Raw genomic sequence first — 27962 nt, 5'->3', positions numbered from 1 at the left:
CCTGTTTTTGCAGATGCTGTTTCAGAGGAATTCTAATTTTAATGAATAATCAGGCAAACTAATAATAATTATTCATGTCTGGTGAAGACTAAAATATCTTGCATACGGTAGGTCTAAAGCGCTGTCTGTTACGGATCACTGCCATCTCTCCTCTGTCTGCGTGGGTTCGAGTCTCGGATTCGGCTAATGTGGGTATGTGAGAAAGCTTGCCAGTAACTTCATGAGGGTCGGTGTTTCTTTCTGGGGATTTCCCGGGTTCTTCCTCCACCATTAATACTGGCCGCTATGTATGACCTATCGTATGCTGAAAAATGGCGTTAAACCCTACAACAACAACAACAACATACCAGCTGATTTGCTACATTCTGTGTTAACTTATTTGATACAATCTTTCGGATTTAGGCTAGAGATAGACGAAAGACAGGTCTGGGTCTCTACAAATAACATGCAAGTGACAAGGCATAAACTGTCTTCTTTAGCTGGTAAAAAAAATGACCAAAAATATACTTACAGTTTTACATCCTGAATTTCCTCAAAATGTACTTTCTTAATTCTGCAAATCCGAATTACATGAGCCATGTCATGGGTTCTCAAGCTTGATTACACTTTTCAAACTTGTACTGTAATTTCGACTATATTCCAAGTGCAATTACACGTTCCCTAATACACTCAAAATAAAATAAACATCATGTTCCATAGCATCTTTTTGATAGTTGCAATTGAAAGACTTCATATTTTCCCCACATTATGATTTCAAACATTCAATGACAGTACAGAAACACACTTGCAGATGTCAACGAGCTGCTCTCTCGCTGCTGAAATCGAATGTACTTAATATAGAATGGACACAGATAAATCCAGTCATTATCACGAAACGTCGCAGAATCAACAAAAATACCAAACTCTAACCATTTGAGACTAAATGGAAAAGTTATTGCAATGCGCATTCATTCACAATGTGAATCTAAATTTCAATTCTAAGTAGACCAAAACGCTGTTTTCTTTCGAAAGTTATGTGTGTGTGTTAGTGTAAGAACGTCTGGATAGTATATTTGTTGGTTTTTTTCCTGTTCCCTGTGTGAATAGTATATTTTGGGTTTGTTTTTTCTTCTTCCCTCTGTTGTGTGCGTGCGTGTGTGTGTGTGTATGTGTGTGTATTGGTCTCTGATTGTCCCTATAAAACTCCCTTTATCCCTGTCAAATACATTCTACCTACCTACCTACAGTAGCGTGTATTCAGGTCAGCCACTTGCAACACTGTTGCCATTTATCCCCTAGTTTCGAGTACAATATGGAGCTATAAATAGATACATGGGTGTTTATCCACGATCGTCACACAAATTGATATTGTAAGTAGTTACTAATTTTATCCATTTTAGTCTAAACCATTGTAACTTAATTTTCGGGGATATGTTTATTTTCCTTTAAATTCTGGGACAATTTCGTCATTTTAGCGTTACTTTTAGTCACATCCATTTTGTCGTTGAGCATTTCCTTGATTATAGCTATTTATAGCATCATTATAATTATGCAAATTTTTGAACACCCCAGCAAGATTTCAGGTCTTGGTAATGCTTTATATATAAATCTCACGCTTGTACTAGTGTATGTATGTCTCTGTTGTGTTTGACCCTCAACTATCATTGTCCCTAGACAGTCCCACCATGTTAAATTCCCTTGACGCTATACAGACCCACCATGTTTAATTTCCATATGTTAATTCCCTTGAGGCTATATCCCCCCAGGGGTTTCCGTAATGTTAAATTTCCCATTGTCCCTAGACAGTCCCACGATCTATTCCCCATGTTAAATTTCCCACTGTCCCTAGACAGTCCCACGATCTATTCCCCATGTTAAATTCTCATTGTCCCTAGAGTGACCCAGCAATGTTAAATTTACATTGTCCCCAGATTGACCCAAGGGTGTTTTTAATGGCAAGTCCCATTGTCCCTAGGGTATCCCTATTCACTACTCATAGACCCATCAGGTCTGGACCATATTAAAATAGGGTCCCGACCCTGTTCCATTTCCCCTTGTCCCTAGATAGACCCACACTCTATTCCCATGTTAAATTCCCCTTGTCCCTAGAATGGATATTTTTTTTCTCCCATGTTAAATTACATAGTCCCCAGAGTGGATATATTTTCTCCTATGTTAAATTTTATAGTTCCCAGAGTGGATATACCCTTTTTAACATGGAAGTCCCCTAGTCCCTAGGGTGTCCCACTATACTACTTATGTCTATTGCGCGACTAAGTTCCAATTTTTCTGATCGGAGTTATGTGCGCGTTAATAAAACTTTTGTAGTGGACTGATGAGTCTGCGCTTGTATGTTTTGTTTGGAATACGACATAAATTCAGTTACGTTGTTTCTTGTACTGTATTTTTGTTTATATAATTAAGCCTCAGGTAGAATAAGAAAATGAGCATATAATAAAAAAGTGACTGCATTTGTATGGGGAAAATATCAACTCGTTTTGTCGGATGGATATATTGTACTCTCAAGGTCTTGCAGTATTTCCATCCGAAAAAAAATCATATTTTCCCATAGAAATGCTGTAATCTATAAATTCTGAGATAATGCTAAAAAAATATGAGATTTAGTACAGCGTAATCCATTTTAATTTTGAAATATATTATGATTTTAGAAGTTATAGCTACTATTACAACTGTATGGTCTTAAACTAAGTAATAAAAAATGGAAACCAACAAGTTTTGTAAAATTCAAGAAATAATATATTTCCCTTGAATATAAAATGAAAAACATGGTATTGCAAATTAAATCCTAAATTATCCTCGAATTTCTAACACAATTCGTAGCATTTAAAGTTCTGAATAAACTTTAGTGATATTTCAAAATAAATCCAATGCTGGATGTGTTGATGTGCCTGTGGTGGCCTGTGTCATAGTGATGTGCCAACAATCTTTTGTTGAATCATAATAATACAATCCAAGAATATATCCTTATTTGAAATTTACTACAAATCCACGTCTCTGTTTCCAAATAATGTTATTTTTAGCGCATTGTGTTTTCACAGAAGAATAACTTGAATAAAATAATTTGAATAAATTCCAACCAAATGAAACACTAGACACAACACTAATACAATTAATTCTGCTTAGATCTTATAGCACGGATGAATAATTTCTAGAAAAACAAGATTATATAGTTCTCTACTTGACCAGACTGCTCCAATGGCCTAGTGGTTAGAGCGGCCGCCTTGAATGCGGGAGGTCGCGGGTTCGAACCCGGGTTAAGTCATACCAAAGAGTTATGAAAATTGTACTAACAGCTGCCTCGCTAGACGCTCAGCATTAAGAGGTTAGTGTTAGGACTGGTCGGCCTGGTATCAGTATAATGTGACTGGGTGGGACATCATGCTGCATATCTGTGGCATGCCTGCTTAATAGATATCACTATAAAACTGCCACACTACCGGCATCAATGCGATATGACTGGAAAATTGTGAAAGCTACGTTAAAAATCCAAATCACACACACACACACTTCCCTACTTGACCCAAGGTCTCAATTCGCATTTTCAGTTTTAAAAAATCCTAATGGAAGGTTCCAAACATTTACAACATAAAATATTAGTTATAATTAGAAGGTCAGTTACTAAAACTATAAAATGTGGTAAAAAACAGGTAGACCTAGCAATTCATGGGGAATTTCCAATGTTCTAGACTCCAAAATACAATTATCCATATCATATAATGAATAATAAAAAAAACCTAATAACATGCACATTGAACATACATAACACTACACATTATTTTTGTTCATTTTTTTCAATGAAGATTTTTTAAAAATTTATTAAGCTGATGACCGATGAATATATGACTGGCATTCAACATTTCAGATCCGAGTTACATGTGCTCGACTCGAGCTATAATGTTTAAAAAAAGCTATGATCTGAAGGGGGGAAAAAATCATAGAGTGACAAAAGTACCTCAGATTACCCCCATGACCCCTTGTGACATAGGACTTGTCTCTTTTATAGTATGGTAGACATGGTCTTGTGTCAGAACAGTTAATAGGGGTAGTCTGAGGCAATGATTTTTTCCCCTTTACATTAATGCTTTTTTGAACATTAAGCTCACATCAGTCACTTTAGATCCGAGTTGTTTATTGCTATCTCATTTAATTTTGTCTGTGGAAAGGTGCTTTTAAGTTATAGTATTTTTGTCTCGAAGAATGCAAATAGAATATAAAAAATTAGCGTGCCAGAAGAGTGTGATCCCGTTGTGTTTTAACTTCTAAAAAAAAAAAATTGATAACCATGCAATTGGGTAGGTATGCACCTTTTATTTGAAACAATCTGATGGCATCAGTGATGCCCGTGAGTGATTCATATTACGTATTATAACCACTTTGTAAAATGATCAAGCTATGTATGTTGGCAATGTTAGCTGAAGTATAGAATCCAAATTATGAACTGTAGAACATAGCTTGAGATTTATGTGATCACCTCGTCTTTAGACAAGGCCACAAAGATTTAGAAGAAGAAGAAGAATTTTATAAATTCTTTTTCGAAGAAGAAGGACGAATGTTGGAAATGTAATGCTTATATAATTATTTTGTTTGATTCAATATTGGCTGAAATACTTTAAATATCAAAAAGGATATAAAATTATTTTGTACTGTTTGAATATTCACAAATTTTTTGCTTTAAATCGATGATATTTAATACGTTATAGATTCTTATACTTAGTAAGTTATTGTTTGTTGTTACATTAAAAAACCCTTTAAAGAAATTATTTAATTTTCCAGCATATTGTCTTTTAAAGAGTTGCTTCCCTTAAAAATATTAGAGTTTACTCCCTTAATAGTTTTGTGTCTCCACTCCCGGTTACTACTCATTTTGGACGAATTTTCTACCAGCCTTTTTTGTACCTTCTGACAATAAATAAAACACATTTAACAGAGAATTAATTAATTAGGGAATTAATTAATTAGGGATGTTAAATTAACGTTGCAGAGTACTATACTTTTTTAACAATACCTAATGATTTAGATCTTATAAAAGAAGTATAATGCTGCATTTTAAAATATGAAAAGAAACAATTATGTATGCAAACGTTCATTAATGAATTTATGAATTAACTAACTGAAAACTGCTTTTACCATATTATAACAAAACAGGCTCTGTACAGGGCATGAAATTGGGTTATATAAATGGCTGATATGATTCTTAAACAGAAAGTATGAACCCTATTTAAGATTTTGTAACAAAGATTGCCTTGGCATTTATTACCCATATATAAGACCTTGTAATAAAGATTACCTTGGCATTTATTAGCCTTATATAAGACCATGTAACAAAGATTGCCTTGGCATTTATTAACCTTATATAAGACCATGTAACAAAGATTGCCTTGACATTTATTACCCTTTTATAAGACCTTGTAACAAAGATTACCTTGGCATTTATTAGCCTTATATAAGACTATGTAACAAAGATTGCCTTGGCATTTATTAACCTTATATAAGACCATGTAACAAAGATTGCCTTGACATTTATTACCCTTTCATAAGACCTTGTAACAAAAATTACCTTGGCATTTATTAGCCTTATATAAGACCATGTAACAAAGATTGCCTTTGCATCTATTAACCTTATATAAGACCTTGTAACAAAGATTGCTTTGACATTTATTACCTTTATATAAGACATTGTAATAAGAATAAGAATTTTTTATTTCAGACTACAAAGTCCATACCTCTAAATTAAAATATAATTATAAAGTAAAAACATTGTAAACATAAAAGAACATATATATCACACATAGAAGTATACATATACATTTAAAACAAATAATTGTGCCATGCAGTGTTAAGAAGGAAATTAAATGGCACATTTAAAGAGTAATAAAGATTGCCTTGGCATTTATTAATCTTATATAAGACCTTGTAACAAAGATTGCCTTGGCATTTATTAACCTTATATAAGACCTTGTAACAAAGATTGCCTTTGCATTTATTATCCTTATATAAGACCTTGTAACAAAAACTGCCTTTCCAAGTAATAAGCCTGTATAAGGCCTGTAATAAAGACTGCCTTGGCATTTGTTACCCTTATATAAGACCTTGTAATAAAAATGCCATGCCAAGTATTTAACCATGTATAAGGCCTGTAATAAACATCACCCTGCCAGGTATTAACTCTGTATAAAACACTGTAATAAAGACTCCATTATCAAGCATGCACAAGTCATACAATGTTTGGATTACTCAGTACAGATGCAGTTGAGAAAAATTCATTAACTGGATGTTGCCATTTCATGACTTGTTCCATTTACAAACTTATTATAATATTTGACATACATATCCATGTATACACCATTAAACACTTCTTTCCACTATTCACTAACAGTTTATAAAACATCTTAATTCAATATTTTCAGGAAATAGGATGAGCACATTTTATGGTATTCACACAATATAGGAAAAGATAATAGATTTTTAACAAATATCATAAATGAGTGTATTTGCATTGGCCTTGTTATAGGTTCTTGATAAGTCATTTTAGCCAATGTCTTGTATTCTCTCTAGCTAATGTAAACAGACCTGGGCCAATACGGGAGACCAAGGACCTATAATGGAACCAATATGAAAACTGTTTAATAATAAAATGTTAGTAATAAAAGATTGAAACATCTTAAAGTAAAAAAGAAATTTTCTGCATTCTTTTAGATCGGCTTGCTGTTAAGTCAATAATTCGGGTGAGATGGGCCTATGTCCATCATTTATCCTGCCTGATACCACTTTAGAGGCCATAGTTTGGGTCCAGTTTTGATCAAACTTGTGTCACAAACGTTATCTTATTTTATCAAGATCGTCAATGAGTCTGACAATGAGTGAGATCCGTGCATATCAATAAAATGATCTTTCAGCTTATTTGCAGATTTTATTACGAATTTGGATGCCATACTTTTTTTTAAAAATTTTAACCATACTTGTATTATGGGCTTATATTGTCAGAATCTTGAATGAGTTTACACATATTAATGAAGTGATTTATATCTGATTGGCTAAATCTTTTACCACTCTGAATGCCTTTTATCTGCTTTGACTTGGATCAAACTTTCAATGTAGGCTTGTGTCATCAAGATCTCAGATGGGTTTAGTAATAAGCATGTCCATGTATAATAATGATATGAATTTGTATCTGATTGGTTGAATTTGATACCACTCAGGAGGTCATAGTTTTGGCCTTATGTTAATCAGTTTAGAATATAAATATATATACAATATATTGATAACAGGTGAGATACATATTAGTGAGGTGATCAGGCATCTAATTGACGGACTTAATGATTTAGATCTCATAAAATTATCATAGTGATGCATTTTATAATGTGAAAGAAACAATTACATATGTAAATGATTATTAATGAATTAAGTAAAATTAATGCACTGAAACTGACCAAATTTCTAATCTGATTTTGATCATACTTGGAATATTTTCAAGATCTTTGATGATTTTGATTATGATCCATGCGAAGTAATGAGGTGATTTAGCATCTGGTTGGTTGAGCATATACACACTGGATGCCACATTTATGGTGTGTTTGATCAAACTTGGAATATGTGCTTATATCATCAAGATCCCAGACCAGTTTCAATTGAGAGAAGCCACTCATATTAATTAGTAATATTTTATCTGATTGGCAGAACCCGTCAGTATTCTAGTGGAACTATTTATGAGCAGATTTATTAAACAATCTTGTTATCATCAGGGTGTTGGATGTGTTCTGTATATTTGTTATAACTCTTTGTACATGACTGTATCTGTGTAATTTTTTTTCATGACTGTAGATTGTAGTGATTACATATCTATAAAGAAGATATTGTATAGTTGGACAGAGCATAGATTCTGTTCTAAGATATTAAGAATGCATGATGATTGCATAGGATCTGTAAATAGATGTCAGGTTTCTGATAATAAAACCTGTTGACAAGTTTGAGGTAATTTCTCATTGAGTGGTGGGATCATGTGGGTTCTTAGAAGAATTAAGTTATTTCCCATTGGATGGATTAGGTCACATGAATAGGTATTGTGAAATAACAGATGGAGTAGTAAGGTCTGTTACATGGAATATATTGCAACATATAGTCGTAATAGACTCTTGGAGGTGTAATATAAAGAGAAAACTGAGCAATCAATTCATTCCTATTTTGGATTCATTTATATTTTGGATTGTTGTTTCACTACATTCCAAACATTATATTCATTTGGACTTGAATAGAACCTTTTAGGATTATTTTGGATTCAGTTCATAATACTGTAAGTTTCTCTTTTGTAATCATTTTATAACTTTGATAATTAAATTATTTGTTAAGTTTTATGAAACTTGTTGGTTTTGTTCCTTTCTGTTACTTTATGGCCATAAATACATAATAGATGAGTTTGATTATGCACAGGATTGGTATATATATATGAGTTATCTGATTGGCTGATCTTATTACCACTCTGGAGACTAAATATTGTATAGGAATTTGCTCACACTTAGTAAATAAACTTTATATAATCACAGCCTTAGAAAGGTTTCATAACAAGTACGATTTTCCCAAAGCTTGACTGATCATGGCCTTAGAAAGGTTTCATAATTATTGAAATAATCTGGTTCATGGCTAAGTGGCATATGTCATTTTGTTATATATTCACACTACTTTCATAACTAGTGAAATAATCTGGTTCATGGCTAAGTGACATCTGTCATTTTGTTATATATTCACACTACAGTGCCGGTGAAGAACTCCTGTCTTTTTAAAACCATTAAGAAAATCTTGAAATTTTGCTCAGAAGATCTGAAAACTCGTGTTGCTGAGTCTTAACATAAACAACAGTTCTTTTTTGAGACTTCTTAGTACTTTCTCCATTTTAATAGTGACAGCTTTAGCTGATGTCATTGCTTTGTGTGAGGACTAGCTGGTTTTATGGAATTTCTCAATGCATCCTCAAACTGACATTAACATTATTATGTTTATGCTCTTTTTGACAATATTGTGTTTTTGATAAGAGATGGAGACAACAGAGGGGTGAAAAATAACTAGGTTATTAAACTGTACTGAATTTTTTATTCTTGAAGAAGAGTTGAGAAGTTTCTCAGGTGTTAGGAAATCTTCAATTTCTTCTCAATGGTAAAACTAGCTTGATTTTGACTGGATTTTGGGATGTTGTGAGTGATGTATCTTTGGTGAAAGAAATCACTGTTATGAAATAAATAGTATGAAAGATAAAAACATTCTCATTATGAGGGAGACAACTTTGAGCTGCTTAGTGAAATGGAACCAGGAAACGTCATCTATCATGTCTGGGATTGAAAACCAAAGTCTTGTGATGGTTAAAAGGCCAAAGTCTGTAAAGTTTTATTCAGAATTTTATGTTATACCATCGAGGACTAAATTCTTTCTTCTGAATTTTATATAATACCATCAAGGCCATAATCCATAATGCATTAATTTTAAATTTAATATCATGCCATCAATACCTAAATGCTTTGTTCTGAATTTGGTATACTATCAAGGACTAAATGCATATTGCTTACTTCTAAATTTGATATGATACCATCAAGTCATAAATCCGTAGAAGGTGCAGTGTTGATGCATGATTATCACTCCTATTGGTTCTTTGGTTATCATTATCTAGGAGATGATCGACCACATTATTATTGCCCAGACTGACCAAACAACAAAATAAAATATGAAATTAATGGATGGCATAACAGAGATCTGAGCAGAGATATGGAATAAAACATCAGGAGCCCCTGTATGTTAAATATATCAGTAAAATCAATGACATAAACAAAATGAAATTGAACATGACATTTGAATGATTCACTTCCTCTTAGAAATAGAGTTACAAAATTTATGGGAAATTCAATGAGCTCTTCTGTTATGCTGATAAAACAAATTTCATCATATAATTGGGTGACTAATTGAACTCAACTAGCCATCATGTTAGCATCGTCTGGTTGCTTATGGTCTTTTACAAATTGCTGTTGGTGATAGGTCAGCATTGTTGTATTTTTTTCCTTCTATCTCTCTCTTTCTAGGCTGTTCAGGTCATCAACCATCTTGGTTGTAGACTGTGCTCTTTTTCACTGTCAGTAAAGTTATATCTCAGATATTATACTGTAATTCAACATATCAGTTCACAACCTAATACACACTCCAAACCCTATTACTAAAAATTAACGTCTTTTCTAGCTGCTTCACACATTCTTAACTGAGAACGATGACCTCTTAGTCTAAGTAGACTGTATATATATATATTACTGTCTTGATTATACCTGTCAACACATGTTCCTAACGCTGACACCATTGTTTCTTAGTTGAAAAGAATTCACTACTTAATTAATTACACTAATGAATTAATGGACTTCACTCCTTGATATATGTTACTTTGTTAATTAGTGATTCATTGACATACATTTTCAAGACATATAAAAAATCTATTCTTAGCATACATGATACAAATAATTTAAGACAGGTAATTTACTTCTCACAATTTGTATCAGAAGAAATGCATGAAGTCTTTACACTACATGATCTCTATTACATACAAAACCACTAAATCTGAACTCATTTATATAATAGATGAATCATATAACATTTGAGACAAAATGCATTTCTTGAACTCAAGGAAAAGTGAAGTATAAATTTAAAATGATAAATTCAACAAATAATTGCAAACTTACATTAGTGAACATACTGTATCAATTAAGATTAACTTTGTACATTATCCAAAACTCACCGATACTATGCAGCTTAATCTCTTTCTTTTCCATTTTTCTTCACTTTTCAACACTTATCTCTTGGACAATCTAATAAGAAGAGTTCTTTTTACTAATTCTCTGAGCTAAATTCTGGCTCAGCTCATAAACTTGAATTCTGTCTTGAAACCTCCCCCCTCATTTAGCCAACCAGGATTACTTTCTCTAAGCACCATAAATTGTATCACTCCCATTGAAGTCATAATAATCATCTCTAGACCACCTTTATTAATAATTATCTTGGATAATATCATTTTATGGCACCTATTTCAAATGGACCAAGAATTTTCTAATTTCTTTTTATCTGGTTTTGTCTCAACTCTGTCATATTCCACTGTTGACCTTACACTGACATATCTGGCAGACCGTTACAGAACATACTCTAATTAAAATTCAGTTCATGCCCCAAACTTGAGAGATCCCATCCCTTGCAGTCAGCAATTTATTGTGAGTTAAGCACATATGTCAGATTTAAAGGTTATGTGTCATGCTGACCATGACAGAATGTACTACGAAATTATTGCTACAAAATTTTGCACCATTTTTTAAAATATACAGTCAGTGCCTAAATCCATAATGCATTATTCTGAATTTGATATACCATCAAGGCCTAAATCCACAATCTGTTATTGGTAAGTATGAGAAGTCTATAGAGATTTTAATTTAGAGTTTTTTGTTTGAATATTCTCTTGTGGACAAATATAATTGAACAGCTTGATATATAGCAATGGATGCAGACTTGTTTCAGTCATATCTGAGATTATCTTTGAGATTATCATAAATGCATGTTCTTTGATATCCTTAAAAATGGTAATATTTATTTGAATGAGAATGTGAGTTCTTTATACAATTATGTGGTAATAAATATATTACAGTGGGTTATGTTTTGTAGCAGATACAACTATATCAGGAAATATACACAAAATATCTCATGAATTACTGCATTTCTCAAGAATATGACATTATAGTATCTGATATAATACTAGCTTAGAGTGTTCAGCGAATTATTCCATGTGTATTGCTCATTGTTTAAAATTCATTGCTTTTAAAATATTGACAAGGAGCAATAAAACTGATTCAGATCACCATTTTGATCAGAATGTGCTTTCATCATAATCACATGGGTCGTTTTCTCCCAAGACAGAATAGCTTTTTTTAAATTTAGATATACTTCTGTGAGAGAGCAAAGATTTTAAGTAAATTTGACCAAACTGCACAAAAGTTCCTTAATTATAGCACAAAGTAAGACATTTTTGTGACAAATATAACTTTCTTGCTGTAAATCTCTTCTTTCTCAAGCAGGTCCAACATTGCCTATTCACTCTTCAGTATTAAGAGGAAATGTACAAAGTTCAGAATAGGAATAATCAGAAGCTTGTTCAGGTTACATATCCCCACTACAATTATGATGGTCCTTAGACCTTTATTTATGATATATGATATAATAGATACTTTTTTGTCATATTTTGATTATTTATTTTATCCTTTCAGCTTTCAGACTTGCATAGAAAAAATATCCAGAATGCTGTTCAAACCACAACATTTGACCCAATAGAGCCTCTCATTCATTGTCCAATCAAAACACACTTCATGGCTTCTTCTGGCCAGTCAGAAGACAGAAGGGGAGGTAACTCCACCACTGCCTCAAGGCTAAATCTCTCATTAGGAATGGGTCTGATGACATCAGCAAGACCTACTCAGTCACCTCGGATACAACATGCAGACATGTTCTTTCAGAATCCTCGACTGTTAGAAATTCCCAGACGTTTGCGTCTGCTTTACTTTTGGGCAAGCACAAGAGTATTTCAGAGAATAATAATGGTAGGTTTGCACAGTGAAATAATTTTTATAAAAGAAGATGCAATAAAGAAATGTTTTAGTTTATAGTTCAGGTATTATTTAAATATATATATTGTCAATTTAAATGTTTTATAAATGGATGCAAAAAGTGGATGGGGCATATTAAAAGCCAGTTCTACATGGGTGCTTCATGTCATTTTATTTGGTCATAGTTTTTTTATAGATAAAATTAAATGTACATGAGATATTCTTGTGAGTGTATGTTTCTTGAACAATACATACCAAATCATAATACACATACATCCTCCCAGCCTTACTGCAGTTTGATGTGCAGAGTATGTGCACTTCACTCCAGTACTAAATGAAGTATTCACTTGGTTTGTTGCCAATTCAACAATCATGGTCACTCCTTTGCCTTTATGAGCAGGTAACTTTCAGCTTGTTAGCTAAAATGTTTTAGTGGTGAGGGCTGGATTTGCAAGGTAGTAGTAGTTCTACTGAGATTTTTTATGATTAGGTAAGTATTTCTGAGTAATCATTTTGTTAGAAAAAAAAATGTTTCATTTATGCCTTAAATTGATATATTGTTACATAAGTGAGGATAGAGAGAAATGAGAAAAAGTATAAGGTATTCAAATACATGTGAACTTTCCAGATGGGAGTGTTTTCCTCCTGAGATGAGGGGTGTCCCCATCCCTCCCATCGTTCTCTGAAATCTCCCGTGCATGTAAAATTATTAATAAACAATTTTTCCCATTTGTTTTTGCAGCTTACTTTCATTGTTGTATCTTTTTGGTAATATTGCCTGTGATCATGTGACTGAACTAGCTTAAGTAGGGCAGGGATGATTTAGTTGCAAATTTAAAGCAATATAAAACAATTAGTGGTCATATGATTATGTTGGCAGGGTCAGTTGGCATCAGTGTTTGAAATTTTTCGACATGGATTATACAATGTATGATCAATAATAATTCAGAAAGGATCAAGGAGATAAATTATGGTGGATTACTAAAGAGCTTAATCAGCATAAAACAGGGTTAGTTTGGCTTCAGTGCTTAAAGTGTGTCCAGATGTCTTAGTGTATGTTATCTCCCAATACTAACACACAAACATCTGAGCAATTAAATTATCACAAGAAATTCAATGATGGATGAAAAAAAGAATTTCCATGGTTGGAATTAAGTTCAAAGGATATTAATATGCATTCTGTAAAGGTGATTTTAAATTTTCAAAAGTAGCAAGAATGACATTTTGATCCATGCAGCATATGAAGCATCTTAAATGCAACACCAAATATGCCATCACTGAAATCCATGTTCACAGAATCTGCATCAGATTTGGATAAAGATATACATGCCAAGACTCAGTCTGCAGTATTATAGCTGAACATAATCTCATGTTTATGGTATCAGAATATTTTTCAGATCTAGTCAAAATAATGTTCTCTGACTCAGAAATCACACAAAGTTCTCATTCTTTCATGCTTTTGTCCTATGAGGTGCTGTTATTCATTCAACATGAATCAGCTTCATTCATTAAGTTATAAGGTTCACTAATACACCAGTGATGTTTTCCCTTCACCTAATAGTCACATGACCTATTTAGCATGCCAATTTTCGAAAAGTAGTTTTAATCTTTGTATTTATTTTATTGTAAAGTCTAGTGGTTGAAGTTGGTATCATATGTAGGGTAGGCTTAAACAAAGGAGTGACTCCATTGTTTTCCAATGTAGTTAGTGTTACAAGTCTATGCTGTTAAAATAAGTAACAGAGAAGAGTGAAAGGCAACAAGCTTTGTAAAAAAAACCAAATAATTTATTTCCCTAGAATACAAAGTGAAAATGAGAAAAAAGAACTTACAGTATTGTGAATCAAATAACAAAATAATCAAAGAATTACAGACACAAGTTATAATAATTTAAAGTACTGAATAAAATTCAGTACGATACCAGAATAAATCCAAAAACTGATGGCAATGATGTGTATGTGGTAGCTTGTAGAATTTTGATGTGTCAACAGTCTTTTGTTGAATCACAGTAACATAATTCCAGGTTTGAATTCATTATAAATTCTAGTGAATGTCTCTGTCCAAAATTTTTATCACAGAGTACTTTTGTATCTCCAGAGAAAATAATCACTTGAATTTAATAATTTGAATAAAATTTCCAGCCCAAAAATGAAATACTTGACACAGCATGTAAATAATGACATTCTAAAGGAATATTGATGTAAGAGGATCCAAAAAAAGTAAATAACTGCTATTTAAAGGTATGTAAAATCAGATTTAAAAAAATGACACCCATTATTGAAATAATTGGTGTTGAATGCATACATGACCAGTATGACTTCTGCTGTAGTGTTATGGACTGTCAGCTCCATTTGATGTTAAGTGTAAATGCTTGATACTGACATGTGTTTGATTTGTGCTGATACAGGTAGTAGTATTGTTTTAAACCATTGAAGTGACCACCATTTGTTGTTAGCATAGTTTTCTTCTTTTGTGTTTTTTATTTAGGGTCTTTGTTGAGGTTTGTCAACAAAATTAAATACCTACAAATATGCAAACTTTGAAAGGCAAAACCTCAAAAACCATGAAAATGTTTATTGTTTTTTTTTTAAAAATGACAATTTAGTTGCATGAAATTAATGATAGTGCAGTATGCTTTGAATAAATGCAAAACAAATACATGGTATTTGATGTATTTCTTGTCAGATCCTAAACTTTCATTATTTTTTTCCTACAGGTTTGCACAGTTGTTTGGATATCCCTTATTATTTATAAGACTGGTCTTGTTGACCACTTTACCAACTCTACCATGTATGCATCAAATGACTCAACAGCTAGTGGTGAAATACCTCCACAAGATCAGTTTCACCATCATCAGGTCATGGAGGAATCTCTGCAACACAATGGAAGATTTTCAGAGGATTTTCAGCGCTACTTCTATCGAGACATGGATGATGTTGAACCAGCCAGTGCTCTGGAGCACACAGATTTGCAACTGTGGAAGAGGCTTTCATACAAGCATTGGCCTGTGCTCTTTGACTACTACAATATTAGTATTTATGGGCGGTGAGTAAAACTATATACATTTAAAAGTGCTATTGTGACTACCTTCATATAACAAACTCCTTTGTTTAAAATTCAGAAGGTCCCATTTATAAATAAATTAGTTCATACTTTACTGTATAGCCATAGCTGTATACATGGACTACCTGTTCATACTGATCTTTATAACTGTATACTTCTAGTTCATACTTACATGTACAGACTATATCGTGTGTCACTTTATACATGGAAACCTGTTCATACTTACCTGTATAGCTGTATATGTGTGCTACATGTTCACACCTACCTGTATAGCTGTATATATGGAATAAATATTTATGCCTACATTTATAGCTGTGGTGGCGCTCACCAGATAATATGTACTTTTGAGAGAGTGACGTATGTAAGGTGAAGTAGTTTGCATTTAAAACATGCACAGTGGAGAGAATGTTTGCATACCTCTATGCTACATTAATGTAATGTGGATGATATTTCTTTTGGATATTGTACTTTTGGAAATTTTACATGATTTAAGCACACTGCTAACTAAAATGACTGCTCCCTTGTGTTAAAAAATCAGTCTGAATTAGTCTAAAGTACACTATACATAGCAGCTATTAAAATAGGGAAAATGAATTTTGCCAGACTAGACAATACCAGCTTCTGAAAGTGCAATGAATGAAATACCAAATATATAAAATGTAAAAAAAGTTATCAGCTCTTTTTTATACAATTGACCTCTGAAGTTCAGGAAGTGAAAATGACCAAGTAGAGCTAGCACTTTTTTGAAAGGTGCACATTTGAAGTAAGGCCAAGCTGTATACTCTATAACCCATAGTACACCCATCAATCAAACACCAAAATAAAGGGAATTAAAGGTTCTTTGCATTATACCTAAGATATACAGGGTCTTTTTTAAATAGCCAGTATAACCAGTGAGGAAACCCGGGGACATTCTTTTTCTTTAAAATCCTAACTCTATGCAAAATGCGAAACTGTATAGCGCCACCTGTATATGTGGAATGCATGTTCATGTTGTTGTTGTTGTTGTTGTAGGGTTTAATACCATTTTTCAGCACACGATAGGCTATAAATGGAGGCCAGTATTAATGGTGGAGGAAGAACCCGGGAAAACCCCAGAAAGAACCACCAACCCACAAGAAGCTACTGGCAAGCTTTCTCACATACCCACATTAGCCGAATCTGAGACTTGAACCCACGCAGACAGAGGTGAGATGGCAGTGATCCGTAGCGGAGAGCGCTTTAGACCACTCGGCCACTTGGGGCCCCAATACATGTTCATACTTACCTGTATATCTTTATGGACTACCTATTCAAACCATGCTTCTAATTGGCTTTTCAGTCAGTGCTTTTACTTAAATAAAATAAACAAAAAAAATAAAGTTTTTACAGTGAACCTACCTGCTTCTTCAAAGCATACTGTGCTATCATTAATTTAATGCAGCAAATATCCTACCCCCTCCAAAAAACCCACAACCATAAGTCAGAGAATATATCAGGTACAGTTAAGACAAACAACTCACCACAGTACATTCATTTCAGATATACAGAAAGAATGAAGTTGGCTTAGCCTTTTTTTAACTGACATCTTTACTCCCCAATTTTTTTTCAGGCCAAAGAATGCTTTGATATTCTGAATGCAGTATTTTCTCTTGTGTTGTTCTTCTTTTCAGTGAGTAGCTTAAAGATCTTATTTTGGTTGGTTTTTTTTATATGTCAATCAAATGATTATTTATGTTATGCAGTTATGTTTCAATCTGTGACATCACATGTAAATCTTGCCTTCACTTCAGTTTACCATGACTTCTATCATTGTGGTGACTTGTTTGTCTCCATGATCTGGAGAAAATCTGTCCACCATGGAAAAAAACATGGAGCATTTGAGCACTTTTTATATGTTGCATGATGAGCATCAAATAAGTTAGGTATATTGGTGTATTTCTTTTGTTGTTACATTATTTGACTCAGATGTTTATGTAAAATATCTGTTTTAATTTACTTGTAATTTTGTCCACTCTATACCCCATCTCCCTATTTTCCTAACATTTTGCCCTATCCTAGTAATGATTAAAAAAAAATTCAGTCCAGAGAAATGTACTTTAATGCAAGAACAAAATCAAAGAATGAATAAAGGCTCTTCCAGATGTATTGCTTGTAAGAAAGGTATTCATTGTTGGAATGTATATAAAGCCATTATATTAGATTTGTATGACTTGCAAAAACTGTCTCTCATGGCCACATACGAGTCCTATTGATAGAAATCAAGTTGATGCATTTTAATATAGATCTCATTGACATGGAGAGCTCAAGTAACTGTACCAAATGCCAAATGCCAAACTAAAAACAGCTAATGGAAAAAACAGATGAAATGGAAATTGTTTTTCTTACAGTTATATAACTATGCTGCCGTCAATTCACTTGTCAGTTGTTATCCCTCCTGATGAAGCTATAAATCTACAGCAGTCATCAGGAACACTTGATAGTTCTATGGATGATAGCATGACAAGGATAAAGGTGCCAGTTTCATCAGTTAAAGTGGAGGCTGCTGAGGACATTACTGTGGAAACAGAGAATGACTTGCAGCAACAACTGCATGACCTTTATGACCCTAAGAAATTGCAGCACTTTTATCCCAAGTCTCAGAAGGAATTTGTAATTACACTAATACTTGGTGTGCTTAGTGTTATTTGTATCACATATTTCATGCTGATGCTGTATCGATGCATGTGCTCAAGAAGGTATGATAAATGGAGGGCTTCCTGGAATAAACCGAAACGCAGGAGTAAAGTGAACAACTACATCAAACAGATTAAAGAGTCCGTACCACTTGTTCTGAAAGGCCATGTACAGGTGAGTTAATTACCAACATACATAGTTTCATATTTGGAAATTAGTATGTTCAAAATTTCATAACAAATGTATTATCTAATGTGATGAAAGACCATCCAGCCAAATATTTTTACATAGAAGATAGAATATCCTTTCCAGATAGCCAGTTATATAGATCTAGTTGCTCCTTGCATTCACAAACCTTTCTACAGTAAAATTTTCAAAAGTTGGAACATTTTAAAATTTGAGGGGGGAAACAGTTAATTTTTCCTGCCTTCATTCAGACATCTTGTATGTCTGAAAATAGGAATTTTTAAAAATGATAAGCATTTTTTCCATTATTTTTTTTATTTTTTATGACAGCTTAAACCAGCAACATCAAATAATAAATATTATATTCAGTGTGATGAATGTTCTACCATAATAGTGTGTACTGCAAAATTCACAATGCATCTGATTGATGGCACTGATAAAACTGGATTTTAAATTACATTACTTGTCTTTAAATGTATTATCATTCTGTGAACAACATTATTTAGGAGAAAAAGTGTTTGAATTGTATGAGCTATTATATGGTAAATACAGAATAATTCTATGGAAGTCTGCCAGAGTTTGTTTCAGGATGCACTGCTGGGGAATTTACCCTTTTATTCTAAAAAAACATTGTGCTGAAAAATCAATAAAATGCACAAAATAATGCATTATATGTTCAAGTCCTGCATATATTTTTTGATGAATCTCCCCTATATTCAGAAAATTCAAATATCCCTGCTAAATATTCAGTTCTAGATCAGAGGAGGTTATGTGATGACCTTTCACCTCCCATCTAGCGTCCATCATCCATTTGTTATCACTACTTCTCCTGAACTACTAAGAGGATTGCCATGCAAATTTACATACTCATTCCTTCTCATGTCTAGTTGGACCTAGCTGAAAATGGTTCCCCTGGGACATCCAGCAAGCAGTTACAGAGGCCATCATGAAAATCCTGCCATTGCTGATATTCCTGAGTGAATAGTCACTAAAACACTGTTGTTTGTTTTTACTTCTTAAGCCATGTAGTTGATCATTAATAAAGATGGTGCTGATCGGATCAGTAACATGGTTGCCAAGGTGGACATCATTAAAATCTTGTTGCTACTTCTTCTGAACGAAAAGTCAAACTACACTGGGCTTTCATTAAAAGACTTCTTATGATAAATAATTGGTTCTGAATGAAAATGGCACCAATTAGAGCTATAGTATAGCCATCATGGTAGGCATCTTTCATTTCACTAAAATGTGTCTTGCAGTATTGAATTGGATCTCTGTACATCTGACCACTAACATATCTGCTCTTTTGTGAAGGAGTTTAGAAAACCATCCTAATTTAATCTGGAGTTAAGTAAAGATGATGCCAACTGCAGACATGATGGCTGTTGTGGCCATCTAAACAGTTTTGTTATTACTGCTTCTCTTCAAGCTATGGCCATGTTGACATACTGCTTCTCTTCAAGCTATGGCCATGTTGACATACTGCTTCTCTTCACGATATGGCCATGTTGACATACCACTTCTCTTCAAGGTATGGCCATGTTGACATGCTGCTTCTCTTCATGGTATGGCCATGTTGACATACCGCTTCTCTTCAAGGTATGGCCATGTTGACATACTGCCTCTCTTCAAGGTATGGCCATGTTGACATACCGCTTCTCTTCAAGGTATGGCCATGTTGACATACTACTTCTCTTCAAGGTATGGCCATGTTGACATACTGCTTCTCTTCAAGGTATGGCCATGTTGACATACTGTTTCTCTTCAAGGTATGGCCATGTTGACATACTGTTTCTCTTCATGGTATGGCCATGTTGACATACCACTTCTCTTCAAGGTATGGCCATGTTGACATACCGCTTCTCTTCATGGTATGGCCATCTTGACATATCGCTTCTCTTCATGGTATGGCCATGTTGACATACTGCTTCTCTTCAAGGTATGGCCATCTTGACATACTGCTTCTCTTCAAGGTATGGCCATGTTGACATACCGCTTCTCATCAAGGTATGGCCATGTTGACATGCTACTTCTCTTCAAGGTATGGCCATGTTGACATACTGCTTCTTTTCAAGGTGTGGCCATGTTGACATACTGCTTCTCTTCAAGGTATGGCCATGTTGACATACTGCTTCTCTTCATGGTATGGCCATGTTGACATACCGCTTCTCTTCAAGGTATGGCCATGTTGACATACTGCTTCTCTTCAAGATATGGCCATGTTGACATACCGCTTCTCTTCAAGGTATGGCCATGTTGACATACTGCTTCTCTTCAAGGTATGGCCATGTTGACATACTGCTTCTCTTCATGGTATGGCCATGTTGGCATACCGCTTCTCTTCAAGGTATGGCCATGTTGACATACTGCTTCTCTTCAAGGTATGGCCATGTTGACATACCGCTTCTCTTCATGGTATGGCCATGTTGACATATCGCTTCTCTTCATGGTATGGCCATGTTGACATACTGCTTCTCTCCAAGGTATGGCCATGTTGACATACCACTTCTCTTCAAGGAATGGCCATGTTGACATACCACTTCTCTTCAAGGTATGGCCATGTTGACATAGCGCTTCTCTGCAAGGTATGGCCATGTTGACATACTGCTTCTCTTCAAGGTATGGCCATGTTGACATGCCGCTTCTCTTTAGGGTATGGCCATGTTGACATACTGCTTCTCTTCAAGGTATGGCCATGTTGACATACCGCTTCTCTTCATGGTATGGCCTTGTTGACATATCGCTTCTCTTCATGGTATGGCCATGTTGACATACCACTTCTTTTCAAGGTATGGCCATGTTGACATACCGATTCTCTTCAAGGTATGGCCATGTTGACATACCACTTCTCTTCAAGGTATGGCCATGTTGACATACTGCTTCTCTTCAAGGTATGACCATCTTGACATACTGCTTCTCTTCAAGGTATGGCCATGTTGACATACCGCTTCTCGTCAAGGTATGGCCATGTTGACATGCTACTTCTCTTCAAGGTATGGCCATGTTGACATACTGCTTCTTTTCAAGGTGTGGCCATGTTGACATACTGCTTCTCTTCAAGGTATGGCCATGTTGACATACTGCTTCTCTTCATGGTATGGCCATGTTGACATACCGCTTCTCTTCAAGGTATGGCCATGTTGACATACTGCTTCTCTTCAAGATATGGCCATGTTGACATACCGCTTCTCTTCAAGGTATGGCCATGTTGACATACTGCTTCTCTTCAAGGTATGGCCATGTTGACATACTGCTTCTCTTCATGGTATGGCCATGTTGGCATACCGCTTCTCTTCAAGGTATGGCCATGTTGACATACTGCTTCTCTTCAAGGTATGGCCATGTTGACATACCGCTTCTCTTCATGGTATGGCCATGTTGACATATCGCTTCTCTTCATGGTATGGCCATGTTGACATACTGCTTCTCTCCAAGGTATGGCCATGTTGACATACCACTTCTCTTCAAGGAATGGCCATGTTGACATACCACTTCTCTTCAAGGTATGGCCATGTTGACATAGCGCTTCTCTGCAAGGTATGGCCATGTTGACATACTGCTTCTCTTCAAGGTATGGCCATGTTGACATGCCGCTTCTCTTCAGGGTATGGCCATGTTGACATACTGCTTCTCTTCAAGGTATGGCCATGTTGACATACCGCTTCTCTTCATGGTATGGCCTTGTTGACATATCGCTTCTCTTCATGGTATGGCCATGTTGACATACCACTTCTCTTCAAGGTATGGCCATGTTGACATACCGATTCTCTTCAAGGTATGGCCATGTTGACATACCACTTCTCTTCAAGGTATGGCCATGTTGACATACTGCTTCTCTTCAAGGTATGGCCATCTTGACATACTGCTTCTCTTCAAGGTATGGCCATGTTGACATACCGCTTCTCGTCAAGGTATTGCCATGTTGACATGCTACTTCTCTTCAAGGTATGGCCGTGTTGACATACTGCTTCTTTTCAAGGTATGGCCATGTTGACATGGTATGTTGACATACCGCTTCTCTTCAAGGTATGGCCATGTTGACATACTGCTTCTCTTCAAGGTATGGCCATGTTGTCATACCGCTTCTCTTCAAGGTATGGCCATGTTGACATACTGCTTCTCTTCAAGGTATGGCCATGTTGACATACTGCTTCTCTTCAAGGTATGGCCATGTTGACATACCGCTTCTCTTCAAGGTATGGCCATGTTGACATACCGCTTCTCTTCATGGTATAGCCATGTTGACATATCGCTTCTCTTCATGGTATGGCCATGTTGACATACCGCTTCTCTTCAAGGTATGGCCATGTTGACATACCACTTCTCTTCAAGGAATGGCCATGTTGACATACCACTTCTCTTCAAGGTATGGCCATGTTGACATACCACTTCTCTTCAAGGTATGGCCATGTTGACATATCGCTTCTCTTCATGGTATGGCCATGTTGACATATCGCTTCTCTTCATGGTATGACCATGTTGACATACCGCTTCTCTTCAAGGTATGGCCATGTTGACATACCACTTCTCTTCAAGGAATGGCCATGTTGACATGCCGCTTCTCTTCAGGGTATGGCCATGTTGACATACCATTTTTTTCAAGGTATGGCCATGTTGACATAGCGCTTCTCTGCAAGGTATGGCCATGTTGACATACTGCTTCTCTTCAAGGTATGGCCATGTTGACATGACATATCGCTTCTCTTCAGGGTATGGCCATGTTGACATACCATTTTTTTCAAGGTATGGCCATGTTGACATAGCGCTTCTCTGCAAGGTATGGCCATGTTGACATACTGCTTCTCTTCAAGGTATGGCCATGTTGACATGACATATCGCTTCTCTTCAGGGTATGGCCATGTTGACATACCATTTTTTTCAAGGTATGGCCATGTTGACATAGCGCTTCTCTTCAAGGTATGGCCATGTTGACATAGCGCTTCTCTTCAAGGTATGGCCATGTTGACATGCCACTTCTCTTCAAGGTATGGCCATGTTGACATAGCGCTTCTCTTCAAGGTATGGCCATGTTGACATTGGGATTACACTAAAACATTTTTCACTTTTTGTAGCTGGTTCTGAATGAAAATGATGTTAATGTGACTTTGCAGAAATGTTCTAACCTTCAAAATAGCTGCCTTGGTGGCCCTCCTGAAAATTTTTACATGGCTACTTCTGAACAGATGGTCATATCAGTAGGATTTTTGTCCACTATAACACTGTACAAGTGTGGAGCTAGGTCCAAATGAAAATGGTGTTTAATTAACCTTTAACATATCCACATTTTTGTGAAGTTTTAAAATCAAACCTAATTGACTTTCAGGAAAATTTATAGGTCATTACTTGCATTTTTCCCTTCATTGAGCTTATGAACACAGTGACTTGTACATGTGCTAGTGAATTTTGACCAAACAATTTTTTTTACATTCCAGTGAACAAGTTGGTAACTTGCACACTGACAATAATTTTATAGTCCATGGTCTTGAGATTTTTAGCTGTTGTTGTCATAACGCAAAAAAGAATGAATGATGTTTTTTTTTATCAAATCCATTTTGTTGATATATTAGAAGAATACCCTGAAGGATATCATTTCAAGAACTCCATTTTATTCCCCACAAATGGTACTTATAGACTTAACAAATTTTAACTTGTAGTATATTTTGACATTGAGACAAGTTCATCGATCTACTCTGCTTGATATCAGGTTCAAGTCAAACTTATTGACAAAGAATTTTGCATTGCATTTAAAGATATCTTGTTCTCTTAATAAAATTTGGTATGTTGGAGTCTCTGGACAGCAATCAGAGATGGTTTCAATACTCAGACTTTAATAAGAATAAAATGAAGGAAGAAACGGACTCATCATGATTTCCTGGAAATCTTTGTTATTTAGTCGAACATCAATCACTTCATGGGTATCTTGTATCCAAAAGATGTGCATTTATTCTGATTGGTTTGAAATAAAATATTTAAACTGATAAGTACATAAAAGACAAGCATGAGTTTGTGTCTAGGCTGTCTTCTAGCATTCAGGACAGTACAATGAATTATTGTCTCCATTTGCTTTGCACAGCTAGTGACAAACCAATTAAATGTTACCTCATGTCATTAGACATACTGTACTACTTTAAAACTAATTTACTTCCATGATTACTAGAAGCTAGCTCAGGTATGTATGTTAAAGTGTTGAGGTTATTTGGTATACATTGTTAATTGCTTATGTTGTATTCCCATTAATTGCTTGTGCAATGAAAGTATCCAGTAGTTATTGAATAACAACTACATGTACATGACACTGAATCATGGCAGATTTCTGGGTACTCTCTTTTAGGTCGCGTGTGGGTGACCACAAAAAACTTGCATGCAGGCCTACACCAACATAAGACAGTAACTTTTGTTCAACACTAGTATGTCATTATGTCCATTCAGCCGATCACATGTCCTTTCAAATATGGATTTCAAGTACATTTTTATCAAGATAGCTCAGATACATTCCTGACTTACTGGATCTACCGACAAAATGTATAACAGCTTAGCAGAGGGCCTGATCTATGGCAAAATAAATCAGATATATATTTAAATTTGATTGGATGAGAAGGCCTGGCAATATTTAAATTTGATTGGATGAGAAGGCCTGGCAATATTTAAATTTGATTGGATGAGAAGGCCTGGCAATATTTAAAATGATAAGAACTGCAACAAAGGAAATACTTCATCGGATACAGTTTTGAAATATTTCAATTTAAAAAAACTGTTAAATTGCTGCAGTAAACATTTTTTCTACTTTTTTCAGTAGTGCCATGTAATTCCTTATGTTTATGTTACAGGATGTAGAGTGTATTGCTGTATATGGGAACATGATTGTGAGCTGTTGTCTTGGTGGTCAGCTACGAATCTGGGACTCTGCTACTGGAGAATGCCTCAAGTGTATAAATAGAGTTGGGTGAGTCACAGTCATACATTTACAGTATTTTCCCAGGGGGCCATCCAGATACATATTTTAAAATTGTAATAGACCTATTCAGTCTGATTATAATCTTGTTCTCTATCATGCTGAATACATGATCTTGTTGCTTGGAGCAAGTTAGAGCTTAGTCAGATTGAAGGTCTTTAGTAGATATTTGCAGAAATTTGCAAAAATGGGAGTAGGCTGATGGGTTGGTGGTGGCTTATCATTAAGCATGGGGATGTCATTGGGTAAATAGGATAAGCTGAAGCAAATAAACACATCAAAAGTTTCTAATTATGCAGATCAATTTATTGATTTTAACTATTTCAGATCTAATATCCATAAAAAATATATAAATCAGTAGACAGTGAGTTGTATAGGACAATGGAGATTTCATTTTTCATGTACAAACAAAAGCTGCTAGCACAGCATCCCCCTTTTCCACTCAATTGTCAACCATAGTTTTAGTCACTCTTGCTATATTGCACCCTCACTTACACCATGGTCACTGTTAAAGGGCCCCATCACTCACAAGTTATCAAGATAAAGGTTATCATTCATTTATTACTTAATTAAGAATACAGTGTTATGCATATTTAATCTGCATTATTTGTTAGTTGTTTTATTTATTGTTTTTATTATGTAAACTGCTAATACATAGCTGAAATATTCTCTCTGTGTATGGGTTTAATATCAGGATCATTTAGAAGTAAACATGTTTACTTGGGTCTGGGTATAGGTTATTGGAATTCCCCTACCTGACATAGCCCAGGTTATGTATTAGAATTTTAACAACAGGCTTTCTAATTATAGCTAGCATTTTATTTTGTGAAAATAAAAATGTTTCTAGAAGGTTATTTTCCATTAGGTAATAGGTTTGTTTGTTTAGAAAATGTGACATGAAGCCAAGTAGAAGACTATATAATCTTGTCACTGGAAAAAGTATTCATTCATGCTTTAATGGGAATTATGATCTCAAGAAAGCACTCATTCGGACCACCATGACAGTCAGCTGAATATTTCATGGTTGAATGGAAGAGGACATTTATAATTATTTGAGTAAAACTGAATTTAAAAAAAAATTAAAACACAAATTTTACCTGAAATTTTAATATATATTTATTTCTTACAGCATTGCCGCTGTAGGCATTTCCCAGCATTTTCATTTATTGATATTTTATCATATAAAGTATTGTGGTATTTATTGGGAAAATATATTTGTTGAAGAAAATCTTACATAACTTAATAAAATTAGTGATTTCATGAAGTTGATTCTAAATAAATATGCACTAAGAACCTTTTCAGCTTTCATTTATCTTTTTTAAATGTTAAACAAATGTGACCATAGATGCTGCTTTTTTTGTGAGAAAGAAATAAAAAAAAGGAACCACACCTGCTTTACAGTTATAGGTGGATTTGTGACTTATGACTGTATGCATGCTAAAATAAGAGTAGTGTACATGTGTTCTTAAGGCATGCTGAAATGAATGAGCAGTGTATATTTAAAAAAAAATATTCATTAGCAATGTTTTGTTGCTGTATTATTGGTATTGATAAGTCTTGCTCAGGCCAGTCAACAAAGGTTTCTTGTCAATTAATATATGAAACAATTATTTTACATGCATAAGTTACCATTTTAATTTGCCTTCAGATATTTAGGAATAAACTGCCATTCAATTTGATCTACACACACTACATCTACAAGTTTATTTATATTTTAGAAGATGTTAATCAGAACTTATAATGGGTTTGAAAAGGGAATTTTTAATAAATACCTTTTTCAACTTAAATATGAAAATATTGGTGCAAAAGATCTGCCTTATATTGATTGTTAAAACTACTAGAATCGGGCATAAAGCTTTCCTTAGTCACTGAAAGTTAATGTTGTGGTGGGTATAGAAGCTTGGAAACAATGGTGGTGTGGTCATCTGTTTGCTGATGGGTAATTTATGACTTAAGAGTATGAATTTGATGCAGTGTTTAATAGGAGATATAAACAGAAATATCCTACATCTAATATGGCAAGTCTTATTACTGTTAATTTACTCACTTTGAGGGGGGGATAACTGTATTCATAAGATACTAATATTCATTGAATACCAATATTCATGGGATATCAATAATTTTGAGATAGAAATATTAATGAGATACTAATACTTATGAGATACTATTATTGATGGGATAATTTTATGGGATACAAATAATGATGAGATACTGATATCATGGAGTATCAGTATTCATGGGATACTAGTATTTATGTAATACCAATATTTAAGGCATACGAATAGTCATGAGACACCAGTAGTCATGAATTTTGTGATTCCTAAGAGCTATGAATTTAAAGACCGAATAAATATAATTCTTCTATGTCAGGGTTACACAAAATATGGCCCACAGGCTGCATACAGCCTGCTGATACATTACTCCCCATAGCTCATGTCCTTACTTTAAACACGTGAATTTAGGCTTTTATTGTAGTGACAAAACTTGTGCAGTCCAGC

The 27962-nt window shown here is 34.5% G+C and overlaps 1 protein-coding gene across 1 annotated transcript in view; it reads left to right on the top strand.

The window, feature by feature from the left end:
* The window catches only part of LOC149776292 (sterol regulatory element-binding protein cleavage-activating protein-like), a 185572-nt gene that overhangs the window by 80760 nt on the left and 76850 nt on the right, over window positions 1-27962 (top strand). The window contains exons 13-16 of the mRNA XM_089942747.1: window positions 12273-12602; window positions 15325-15653; window positions 18041-18500; window positions 25340-25455. Coding sequence (XP_089798873.1) covers window positions 12273-12602; window positions 15325-15653; window positions 18041-18500; window positions 25340-25455 — 1235 coding nt within the window. The remainder of the gene's footprint in view (window positions 1-12272; window positions 12603-15324; window positions 15654-18040; window positions 18501-25339; window positions 25456-27962) is intronic.

Source organism: Sinohyriopsis cumingii, chromosome 18 (assembly GCF_028554795.1).
Source record: "Sinohyriopsis cumingii isolate HCF-2022 chromosome 18, ASM2855479v2, whole genome shotgun sequence".
NCBI classification, from domain to species: Eukaryota; Metazoa; Mollusca; class Bivalvia; order Unionida; family Unionidae; genus Sinohyriopsis; species Sinohyriopsis cumingii.
Note: the sequence above shows the minus strand (reverse complement) of the source record. Positions and strands in the feature narration are given on the sequence as shown.